The sequence below is a fragment of the Asterias amurensis genome, chromosome 3 (genome assembly GCF_032118995.1).
Source record: "Asterias amurensis chromosome 3, ASM3211899v1".
Taxonomy (NCBI): Eukaryota; Metazoa; Echinodermata; class Asteroidea; order Forcipulatida; family Asteriidae; genus Asterias; species Asterias amurensis.
Window position 1 is genome coordinate 3,545,336 of NC_092650.1, and position 12,380 is coordinate 3,557,715.

A 12,380-nucleotide genomic window follows, 5' to 3' on the forward strand; every position below is an offset into this window, starting at 1 on the left:
TTTATTTTGTTCAATGAAAATTAGAGACAAACTCTGGCAATCTAATTAGTGAATGTAAGGAATGTACAATTTTTTTTGCTATGGAATTGTACTGTACAATTCATGCTCAAACATGAAGGGGCCATTCAGATAGGTTCAACGTTTTCAAAATGTTCATTGTTGATCTTATTTCTTAATTGGTTTGACCCATCTAACCACACCAACTTTCAAATTTTAAAGACAGTGTACACTATTGGTAATAGTCAAAGACCAGTCTTCTCACTTGGTGTATCTGAACATATGCATAAAATAACAGACCTGTGAAAATGTGAGCTCAATTGGTCGTCAAGGTTGCGATATAATAATGAAAGAAAAAAACACCCTAGTCACACGAAGTTGTGTGCTTTCAGATGCTTGATTTTGTGACCTCAAATTCTAAATCTGAGGTCTTGAAATCAAATTCGTGGAAAGTTACTTCTTTCTTGAAAATTATGTCACTTCAGAGGGAGCCGTTTCTCACAATGCTTTATACTATCAACCTCTCCCCTTTCCTCATTACCAAGTAAGTACCAAGTGTCCACTGCCTTTAAATACTGAACGACTACCCCATACATGTACACTGACATGACCAAATAAAATAGTCTCAAATGAGGCAGATATTTCAAATTAAATTTCAGCCATCTCAGGAGATTTCCAATTCAATAGCTTTCTTCTGGCGTCCAACAGGCAACCTATTCAAGTTATAACGATGAATATAGCATTGGGAGTGTCACCTTAGTTGTTGGTTCTGTCTGGCCGCTTTAAATCGAGACACTTTCTTGGGCGGGGCTGGTGGTTCACTACTGGTAGGAGGCAAGTTTACTACTTCAGGAACGACCCGTGTCTCCTCTCTTTCTGTTACTTGACCTGAGAATGCCTGCATTTGGAGGGAAAGTCGAGACCTTTACCAGGTTGTTCTTTATTTACACACGGTTAATTTTCATGCAGACATGTAGTGTTGTAGGTCTCAAGATCGATTCAATACCCAATTTGTTGAGGCCTTAACTGCTTCCAGGTCTAAATTTTTTAGACTCCGTCTCCGTCTCAGTTTTGGAGCAACGTTTTGGGTTTTTTGTGTCGAGACCTTTCAAAGTGTTCACTGAAGTTTTAAAAATCTATAAAAAAACCCAGAACAAATAGAAGAAGGAACCCAACAGGGCCCAATTTCATGGCTCTGCTTACCACCGAATTCTGTGCTTACATTCACGATTCCCCGCTTACATGCCAGCGCCGAATTTCTGCGCTTGCCTTGTAAGCGTAGAATGCATAGTAACGTGGAGTACGCACGCGCAGAAGCCAAAATTCACCGCTATCCCGTAAAATATGCTTGACGTAAGCATAGAATTCCCTGCTTCTGTAAAGCGCCAAATCTGTGCTTACGGTATGCAGATCCATGAAATTTGGCCCTGATTTACTGTAATTTTTTTTAAACTTTTGCTGTTTTTTTCTGGGGCCAAACAAATTGGAAATCTAATTAAAAACAGTGGACACTATCGGTAATTGTCAAAGACTAGTCTTCACAGTTGGTGTATCTCAACATATGCATAAAATAACCAACCTGTGAAAATTTGAGCTCAATCAGTCGAAGTTGCGAGATAATAATGAAAGAAAGAAAAAAACTTGTCACATTAAGTTGTGTGCTTTCTGATGCTTGATTTCGAGACCTCAAATTCTAAACTTGAGGTCTCAAAATCAAATTCAATGAAAATTACTTCTTTCTCGAAAACTACGTCAGTTCAGAGGAAGCTGTTTCTCACATTATTTTATACTATAAACCTCTCCCCATTACTCCTAATCAAGAAAGGTTTTATGATGATATTTATTTTGAGTAATAACCCAAAGTGTCCACTGCCTTTAAAGTAGGCAGAATGCCATGCTTGTTCACGTTCTTGGAAACTTGGGTCTCGCCCTCGATCAGGATCTCGGAGGGGATATATTGGTTGTGGTCTCAAACCTCCCATTTCCTGGTCTTGACCTGTCATCACTTTAAACTTACCGAGGGTGGAGCTGGGAGTATCACATGATTTTTTGCCTCCTTTTTCTGCATCCTTTCTGGCTCCTCTGGTGCCCTAACCAAATGGGATCTTGGCCCACTCTTGAGAATTGATTTTAAGGGCCGACTCTTCCCATCGGTTTCATCACAAGGTGCAGCTTCTTCGAGCGAGGTCCCTCCCCCTGGATTCTGACCCATTGTAGTTAGGTACTGCTTGTAAATGTCTGCAGGGCTGTTAAGTGTAGTTGAGATTTCAGAGGGAGCACAGGCAGAGGGCGATTCCTTTGCAACAGGTTTCTGAAACAGAAGTTGAAATATGCCGAGAACGTCATTGTTTGCCATTTTTGTGGTACTTAGTGCAGAACAAAGAAAATTACATTAGAGAGTATACAAGACCCCAAAATAAGCATTACCTCGGTATCCGTGACAGCCTTGGTATGCCTGAAGGTGATTGTAGTCGGCTTAGGGTGAACGGTGTCATCGTCTGAGTCTGATTCTTCATACTCATCATCTTCCCATCGAACATGCCGACCCATGTCATCCCCACTCTGCGCAGGGTTGGGATTTTCACTAGGTACAGTGTTTTCGTCTTGTCTGAACAGGAAAGAACAGAAAGACAGGAGAAAATAACAGTGTAAGCTTGTATTTTGTTGGGCCTCTCATTTCCTTAGCCCATGCTTACAACCTATCCCCATTACAATGCACACCCAGACACCAGTGTGCAGATTGGCTGTCTGGGACAAGACAAAATTTATGTGTTTTTATTTAATGACCTCTGGCCGCCCTCATTGACCATGTCCCACTAACCCAGTGTATAAACATCCTGTTTTCCCATACTATTCATTCTCGTCTACTCTCGTCCACAGACCCTCCTGGTTAGCCCAGTGAGAAATCTGGCACTGTGGCCCGATCCAGTATTCTTTTCTCTAATCCTGCCTTCTCTTAACTGATCTTGTATGTTAAGCCTTATACAGTTCTTTAAAAAAACAATACTCTGTATGTCTAGCCCAAAGAAAAGAGTCTTTATCCGAGTTTTATTCTTAAGTGTTATCAGCCAAGTTTAATCGTGACACCTGCAATTTTCAAGTGTTACAACAGCAATGACGTTAAAACACCCTCGGGCCTCAAAACACTTCAGCTAACGAAGATATCACCAGACCATGTTCCTACACCAGAGCACTTGGACCTTGGCATTTGATTTGTTGACTTTAACTCACCGCTGTGACCTACACCTTGACCTTTTTACCCTCAAAATAATTCCCCCCCCCCCAAGTTTACAAGTCAAAATGGCACATCTTAAACATAAGCTACAATCCGGAAACTCCAAGTTCATAGACAGTTCCAGCGCTACAAATTTTTTGTTTTCATTAGTTGTACAATACAGGTTAACCAAACACATGAATCATAGCACAAGTTTCAGACAGACATGTCTACGCGTTACAGTGCATAGACCGCTTTTGATTTTTCCTTGGATTTGTTACCTGAAAGAAATGTTAATAATGATTTCACACGCCAACTTACCGTGCCAACTCGTCTAACTCCTCTTCTCGTCTTTCGAGCTCATCCAACCTCGCCCACAACTCAGTCATTCTCATCCCTGTTGCCTCTGCTTGGTCCCCCTCCTCCACTCCCACCCTGTCGCCCTCCCCCTCCTCCCTCGTCTTGGCTCCACCATCTGAGTTGTGCGATGTGATGGCCTGCCCTCGACCACCCATCAATGGTTGATTTGACCCCTGACCCTTGTCCCCTTGATGACTCTCTGAGCTCTTGCTCTTTGTGACGCCTGAAGCCGCAGTTCTCTTCTTTGTTTTTCGTTCCTCTATAAAGTTAAAAAAAGTTCATAAAAAAAAGTTAACAAGTTAAAAAATTAAGAAATAAATAACCTCTCTTTTTTTGCTACATTTGATCCAATACCTTAACTAAAAAAATGTATATGCGACATGGCCCAAAAAAAAACTTAAATCCAAGGTTAATAATTGCATGAGTGATTTACTAATCGTCCGCGCAATTTTCTATTGTGGCCCATGTGGGATACTTCTCCACTGCCCACCCTTGGTGCTTTAGTTTGTAATAATCTATACAAAGTAATACCTCTGAAAATGAACAAGAAGTTTTCAATGGCTTTTCCTGGCATAAAGGCCCTATGAAGCATTTAATGAAGATATCAAGAAACTGACCTCTCCATCTAGCCTCCTTCTCAGGGTCGTAGTCCTCTCTAATGTCAACAAGATCACCCTTGTTCTCGCTCATGTCTTTTAGTTCTGATGTAAAACCAAGCCTGGATTTCAAGAGATCTGACTGCTTGGCTAGATCTGAGAGCATGCTGTCCACATCTGTAGATAAAAATTGCAAAATAAATAGTTAGTGGGCTGATGCTTCTACCCTGCAGAGTTTTTCTCGACACTTTGGTCAAGCAGTTAGCTATCTAGGTGGTTATTTATCAAGCATCAAGCACCCGAAGACTTACAAAATATAAAGGGGAAAGGGAAATTACCGTAGCTATTAAGTCTCTATCGCACAAATAATAATTCTGTGTTAAATTTTTGCTTTTTTAATATATCTAGTTTACCCCAAAAGAGGCTGCAAGCCACTCTTGGTTAGGGGCCTACGACAAGAACAAATTGAAGGTAAATACAAATAATTTTTGAACTTGCCTTCCACTTATGAGTCTCATGGTTTGTCAGAATAATTAATTTTTGTCATAAGAATTGCCTAAAAACAATGAAATTAGCGTTTGTTATATATTTTGCACAAACCAATGTCAGGTTTAGAGCCAGAAGTAGCCTATAACTTATTTGTATTGGATGAAAAACTGAATATTAATGATTGCTACATTGGGATTTCCTCTTTTGACTATACTTACTTTCTTTCCTTCTGTCAACTATTTCACAAGCCTGCTTAGCGGATCTTTCACAAAACCAGTTGTCCCCGAGTAGAACCATGATTTCATTTGTGTGTACGATTTGGCCAGGCATGAAGGCAACAGACCCAAAGGGAACCTGGTAGTGATAAAAAAGCAGCCAGAATAATACCAAGAATAACATCATCTACAGAATAATATCGCCAATAGTATCCACTGTCAGACTGTAGTATCCAGAATAAGTTGTGATAACGTAACCCTCCTTCCGACTCCTCCTGCCTAGCGGCCTTCGGGAGGAGGGTTATGTTATTGCAACTAAATAGCCTATAATGAGTCATGTTTTAAAAACTCCAAAGTTCAACCCTATTGCACAGTGAACAGTTTCTGGATCCCAGCAATAGTTGGGTCCCAACTTTTGTAACACTCGAGTTAGTTGGGACCGATCCAAACTAATGTATAGTGCGGACGATTCCAAGTTTTTTTATAAGGAAACAATTGAGGTTTTTTTTTTTTTGGGGGGGGGGAAGAGGGTTGAGCTTTTTTAGATGTGCATGGGTGCTGACAGAAATTTTGTCTTTCTTTTACATTTTCTGTGAATATTTTTACCATGATATTATGAGACACTTTGTCCGGCAGAGATCTGAGCCTGTCTTGAAGTGCAGTGTAGTCATCTTTAAACTTCTCCCTGTCAATAAAGCATATAATGGACGGGTAACTTTCCGTATGGCGCCACCACTTTTTCACAAATTTTTACAAAAAGAGACATTGAGGTAAATTAGATACTGTATTATTTTTCTATGTAGGGAAAGGTTTCCGTATGGCGCCACCACTTTTTCATTCGATATGAAATAATATAGTATCTAATTTACCTCAATGAGATATCCCTTTTTGTAAAAATGAGTGAAAAAGTGGTAACGCCATACGAACAGTTATCCACGATGAAAAATAAAAAGAAGAAAAACAATTAATTTAATTTTTGAAAGGAAAGGTAAAAAATAAATCATAAAATGTCAGAAAATTCACTCACCATTTCTTAGTTTTCAACTCTGTTTCGTCCAAGCATCGTTCAATCTCTTCCTTCAGACGAGATACGTGTGCAGGGTCCATGATATTGTCTCAACAAATCTCAAGCTATGCTCAAGTTACGGAAGAAAATTAAATGTATTTCTGCCTGGTTTAGACCGCCGGCCCTGGTGCACAGACTGCAAAGTTGTGAGTGAAACAGCCGTCGAAATTTGTTTATGATTTACGCCGCGTTTCATTGGGCGATGTTGAGCAGATAAAATCCAAGTGTCCAATGAAATCTTCGAATGTATAAGAGACTCGGCATTGCAAAGATGGCGGCGCCCATGGTGATCACACGGGTAATACAACTTGGCTCGAAAAACTCACTTTTAAACCTTACTGAAAAGATTTCAAGGTATGTATAATGTATGCTCTGTTTCATCATTTCTTTTTCATCGAACTTACCATAACTGTTAACTGTTATCAAAAGCGTCCATGCCACAAACGTTATTGTTGAACATGTTGATGTTGAATGAACATCAATTCAATGCTCGAGTGCGCGGCCCGTGTGGCGTGTACTGTGCTGTGCGGCCGGCCCGGCGGGTCACTCTCTGTGCAGTTGGCATTGTTGGGCTTTTCGTTGTTGTTGTGAAGATTGATGGTGGGATATGGATAGATGGGAACCCGATAGATGGTGGAAGGGCTAAATCAACTTTGGTTAAAATAATTTTAGAACTTGAATGTAACAAAAAAAACTATGCTGTCCCTTTTTAAAAAACTTTTTTGTTTTTTTTGTAAGCTTTTTTAAATGTTTAAAACAAATTCACCACAGTCTGTATGCGCTATGCAGACCTTAAAACTACACACACCTGTACAGGTGTTATCCTATTCCCAACCTATTAAATTGACTTTGCGGAGTCGGCGTAGAAGTTGTGAGTGAGTCAAACTCAGTATATAGATATCTGCAAGTACTAACAGCCTGCAAGCCAGACTAGTCGAGTCCCGATGTTGATTGCTCCCAAATCGAAAAGTTCTCTCCGTAGCATAGCAGGCTCACCCAATGTTTAAACAATCATGACTCCCATCTACCTACCTTCTAGAACTATATGAGGTTTTCCCCTATCGTCTCCACGATAGCGAAACAAGCTCTAGTGACTAGTCTATACGGTAATTTTTATAGTTCTAGGAGTAGCCCCCATCATGCACACATTCAATTAAATTACAAACTTGCACTGGCAACAGTCGGGAGGATCAAGGTTTTTACTCAAAGTGAAAAAATTATTTATTTATTTTTCTCAGAATATGCAGCTGCAGTGTCCAGAGACGAACATATTACGACTATGATTACGAGTTGGACATCTCTAAAGAAGATGAAGAAGTTATATACAAGTGGAGCAAGATCAAGAACACCCTAGGGCCTAGCCCGCTAAAAGAGGCACCCTGGCCGAGGGGCGAGTGGGTACCCAAGTCTAAGAGATGTGGCCTGCTAGCCATCAAGCTGGGTATGACACCCATATGGACTAAAGAAGGCGAGAGACTAACGGTCACAGCACTTCAGGTATGAAATTGTAGTTTCTAATTTTTAATATAACTTTTTAGAGAATCCATCTTCCGCACAGGTTCATCAAAGTTTCTGAATCTCCCTAAGTCATTTAATTTTGTCACAAAAAAAACCTTACTAGCCCAAATGCTTGGAAGTTCTCTTTGCTAAAGTGAAAGATTTATCTGGACTGTTTTTTTTTAAAGGACATTGCAGTGGAGTTGGATCCAGAAGGATTGAAGCCATAGTGGATTTAGATGTCATAAGACCCAATTAGTGCCCTCACTGAGTTCAATCAAGACCTACCATTGGCTGAGAGTTATGCACGGTTGACCGACCTTAGCGCTGCGATGGCTGCCAATGCAAGGGGTCTATTGGGGTCGTTAGGCGGTATTTGACATAAGAGAAAAGAGATAGGTTGGGTTCTTATGCAGCTTGGCCATCTTGGGATTCAGGTCCCAATTGTCCAGGGGGCATATACATTTGTATTGTTAGCAAGACTGTGATAGATTACAACGTTAAGAAATATTTCTGGGTTTAATTTTTCAGGTAGTGGAGAACAACGTCATCAGTTACACACCTCCCGAGGAGAATAAATTCAGTGACACAAAAGGCTATCTCATTGTTGGTGCCAGGAACGCCAATCCCCTCAAGGTATTTTATCTTTTAAATGATGCACAATGTAACTGTACTGTTAAAGACACTGAACACTATCCCTGTATATGTTTGTAGTGTTGTCATTTAGCCTTCCAGAAAGACTCTGCAAGGGTCAAAGTTTTAGGCCACTAACTATCGGTCATCGGCCCTTTGGGTATGTAGGCAGTTTGCAACAGCTACAACTATTTTTCATAACTTTGTTTTTCAAAGTAATATTGGTAACGATTATTGCCATCGTATTACTGACACTTTATAACTGTTTGCTTCCAACAGAAATCATTTTTCTACTCGGAGCAGTTTAAGGAGGCAGCAGTACCAGTGAAAGATCATTTAGCAAAGTTTAATGTGACGCCCAATGCCAAGTTGCAGCCAGGTACGTATGTGTAGAAGGTCGCCAGCCATGGTTCGAATCCCCCTTTGACCAGAACCTTGCATGTGGATTTGGTATTTAGTCCCAACCAATCTAGACACTTTCATATGATGTCACAAGCCCAAAACAGCACAACAAATTTTGCTTTGCAAAGATGTTTTACCAGGCAGAACACCATTACCATTAGTGCTACCGGTGTGGCGGTTTCAACTTTCCGCTGTGTTCAGTTTTCCGAATTACCAAATACGGTAGCATTACGTCATGCGATGCCTGCGCACAGCAAGCGAAAGTAGTCCATTTTTAGTGCCGTATTGAGTCATCCGTTACCCTCCGGTAGCTGTCATGGCGGCGTCCACGAGTCGAGTACAACTAGCGGCAAACGCGTGGATCGTATGAGTTGTTTTATATGCAAGCAGAGTGTGACCTGCCTAAAGTTGTACCCATGAATACATGTAAAGATGGGGCAAGAGATTATGTGACTATACACATAAAAGAATCGTAATAAACAATTTGGGGTCACTGCTGGGAGAACTACAGTACTTGCCAGGGTACTCGCGGCGGATCTGACAGGTCACCCGGAAAACTGAACACGCCGGAAAGCTAAAACCGTTCGAACAACGTGATGATATGTTCGACTACGTCACCCGGAAAACTGAACATGGCGGAAGACTAAAACCGCCACACCGGTACCCCTGTCTTTTCTTGTTAAGCCAAGAATTTTGCTAAGCAGTTTTTCGAAATTGGGCCCTGATATTAAGAGCACAAAAACTGCAATACAGAGGCAGATTTTGCTTAGCAGATGTACATATTAAAATCTTTGTGGTTTCCACTTTTATTCTAGGTACACCGCTCTTCGCTGGGCACTTCAGACCGGGGATGTATGTCGACTGCCGCGGTAGAACGTAAGTGAATTATTCAGAAACTGAAAAACTGAATGAAGAATAGTGTCCTCAAGCGCATTGAGTTTCAATGTATGTTGTTACTTTTCATCGGCTGTTTATTGATTCGAAAGTTGAATTGACCAATCACAGCTTTGATTATCCAACAGTCGACAGTCTGCCATGCTTGTAATATGCTTAAAGGTGCGGGGCTGCATGATATGTTTATGTCTACATGTATGTGCAGGGTTTTTAACACTGGACTTTGTTGGACCAAGTTCATAAAAGCTGTTTACTGGTAATATTTTATGGCTAACTACAGCAGTAAAAAATGCATAGGTAAAACAGTGAAATGACATAAACAATCATGAACATTTGACAACACAATGAGAGCTTTTTTGACAGCGGTGTGTCACTGATTGACAGTGATTGTCGAGTCACTGATTGACTTTAATACAGTGTTGTGTCAGTGTCACTCATTGACAGTGAATGACTGTGTTTGTGTTGTCACCGATTGATATTGTGACAGTGTTGTGTCAGTGTTTTGTTTCTTACAGAATTTATACAAATGGGACTCCTTTTTGGTTTTGTTTACCCCTCAATAGGATTGACAAAGGTTTCCAGGGCGTCATGAAACGATGGGGAATGAAGGGTCAACCGGCAAGCCACGGAGCCACCAAGACCCATCGTAAAATGGGCGCATCTGGGGGTGGAGGGGTGAGTAATCTGGATTTACATCGAGGTTGTCGTCTCTATGTTGTGGTCTTGGCATTTATAATACTTATATAGGGTTTCCTAACAAGCACTTTATCCCACCCCTAGGAGCATATCAAAGCACCCATCCATTTTATTAAGCAGATCTACATTTTGAATTAATTGATATGATTTTCTTTTCTGTGTTATTGCAGACTCCGGGAAAAATTTGGCCGGGCAAAAAAATGCCTGGACATATGGGAGACAAATGGCAATGGACGTATGGACTGAAGGTTAGTGTATTAAAGTATTAGTAGATGTATAATGTGCTTAAATGAAGTTTTTGAGAAAAAGGTAATTTCTCAAATACCGGTATTAACGCATCTGAAAGCACACAGTTGTGAAACAAGGGTGTTTTTCTTTCATTATTTTCTTGCAACTTCGATGACCAATTGAGTCCGAATTTTCACAGGTTTGTTATTTCATGCATATGTTGGGATACACCAAGTGAGAATACTGGTCTTTGACATTTACCAAAGGTGTCCAGTGCCTTCAAGGGAACAAGTTTACAACCCATCCGCCAGCGCTAGGAGCTGCTGATATTAATATTCCTCATATAACAATCAAGATTGTAGGATGGGGGGAAATATGCACCAGGTAAGGAGTTCCAAAGAGATGCAGTACGTGGAATAAAGCTGTTAGAATTACTCCTATTCATAAAAAAAGCTAACGCTAAAACCAGAAATGACTTTCATTCATATCACAGATCTGGCGTGTAAACACCAAGTACAACATAATCTACGTCAATGGCAGTGTGTGCGGCACAAAGTACGGCTACGTTAAGATCATAGACACCATCCTACCCAAACGGAATGATTTTAAAGACCCCCCTCCGTTCCCTACGTACTACGAGGAAGAACAGTTGGACAAAGATCTGTACCATGAGGATATGTTTGAACACACGGAGCCAAGTATTCAATATGAAGAGGAGGAAGAAATCCCAAGTCGATGAGGAGGTTTTTGCTGGAATAGTGTTATTTCATGCCATCCTTTGGACATTTCCTTTAATGCTATCTTCACAATTCAGGTGTGATATATTACCAACTTTAGTCGGTTTTCTGATTTTTTTTTGCCCTGAAAAATTGTGATTAAATAGTCTGAAGTGTACATTAAAGCCTTCACCATGTGTGAAACTAAATAAAATACCCGTACTTTTTTTTCCCAAAGACCCAATATCATGCCTGTTACATACAGATTGAACTTTCAACGGCATTTTTTATATTACTATCATTGAAGCAATTTCAAACGCAAACATAGTGCATGCTAACTATTCATCATGTACTGTGGTTTTGAAGGATATGTAAACTTTGGTGTCGTTATTGTTTAGGTTATTTGTTATGCAGACAGCAAATACATATGCACAGTACACAGTCAACCCTCCTACTGTCTGGCCAAGAGGTATCTAATGCATTTACACAGTACACCGTCAACCCTCATACTGTATGACCACTCAATTTTAATCCACAACTGTGGTTGTGAATGACACTTGATAGATGAAACCATACCAGCCCGCCAATATGATATCATGTGGTGAATGCATATGGATCATCTCAAGTGGGAACAGTCTAATGGGAGACTTTCAGGACGCTTGGTGGCAGCAGACTTACCAGGTAAAATCCATTGTTCTCGATAATGTGCGCCTGCTCAGAACTACGTAAACAATGGAAATTTACCTGGTGAGTCTGCTGCCCCCTAGCGCCTCAAAGTCTCCCATTAGATCTGAATTCCAGTGCATGCTCATGGACCGTTCCATTGGACCGGCAGAACGTTTCATTGAATTTTCCAATGGAACTAGCGCCTATTCGCTCATGTAAGATTGCTCCTGTGTTTTGTGGGCGTCTGCCTAGAACGTTGTCAACTTTTGAGATGTTCCTCAAGTGATGTGCACAGTTCTGCCACCATACACAACCAGTGCAGTGTAATGGTTTGTTGCTCAAGTCGTTTGAAAATGTTACCAAGACTAGAGAGGTGTTCAAAGTCGGGGTAAATTCTTTTTGCCACATGCTTGTATCAAATAAATTACAGCGTTATAAAAACTCATCAGAGAAAACAGACTAAAAGTCGCAAGTACCACTCAAAGTAGTAATCTTTGAAGAATTTTATTGTAAAATATTATTTTGACAATGCAGTTGTTTACTACACAGTTTCCACAACAAAGTGATAAAATACAGAAAGGACATTTTACAAGATCTGTTTGTAAATAATAAACAAAATTAATTGAACACATCTGGTGCTTTTTGTGATTATTCGAAGTAAGTCATGTTATTAATATTGCACTCTCTACAGATAGAAATACTTGTTAATGT

General features: G+C 40.4%; 2 protein-coding genes across 2 annotated transcripts; one reads left to right on the forward strand and one right to left on the reverse strand.

Annotated features, from left to right (window-relative positions):
* Nucleotides 1-68: 68 nt before the first annotated feature.
* On the reverse strand, nucleotides 69-6,078 carry LOC139934985 (uncharacterized). Its single transcript, XM_071929423.1, has 8 exons — nucleotides 5,899-6,078; nucleotides 5,478-5,556; nucleotides 4,875-5,010; nucleotides 4,189-4,344; nucleotides 3,533-3,830; nucleotides 2,425-2,605; nucleotides 2,015-2,308; nucleotides 69-895 (listed from the first exon to the last, which is right to left on the reverse strand). The coding sequence occupies exons 1-8, from the start codon at nucleotides 5,976-5,978 to the stop codon at nucleotides 749-751; spliced, it is 1,371 nt and encodes a 456-aa protein (XP_071785524.1). The 5' UTR covers nucleotides 5,979-6,078; the 3' UTR covers nucleotides 69-748.
* Nucleotides 6,079-6,166: 88 nt separating this feature from the next.
* Nucleotides 6,167-12,296, forward strand: LOC139934986 (large ribosomal subunit protein uL3m-like). The gene is made up of 8 exons (XM_071929424.1): nucleotides 6,167-6,291; nucleotides 7,176-7,434; nucleotides 7,966-8,070; nucleotides 8,347-8,446; nucleotides 9,285-9,345; nucleotides 9,927-10,038; nucleotides 10,230-10,307; nucleotides 10,781-12,296. The coding sequence occupies exons 1-8, from the start codon at nucleotides 6,182-6,184 to the stop codon at nucleotides 11,024-11,026; spliced, it is 1,071 nt and encodes a 356-aa protein (XP_071785525.1). The 5' UTR covers nucleotides 6,167-6,181; the 3' UTR covers nucleotides 11,027-12,296.
* The last annotated feature ends 84 nt before the right edge of the window (nucleotides 12,297-12,380 follow it).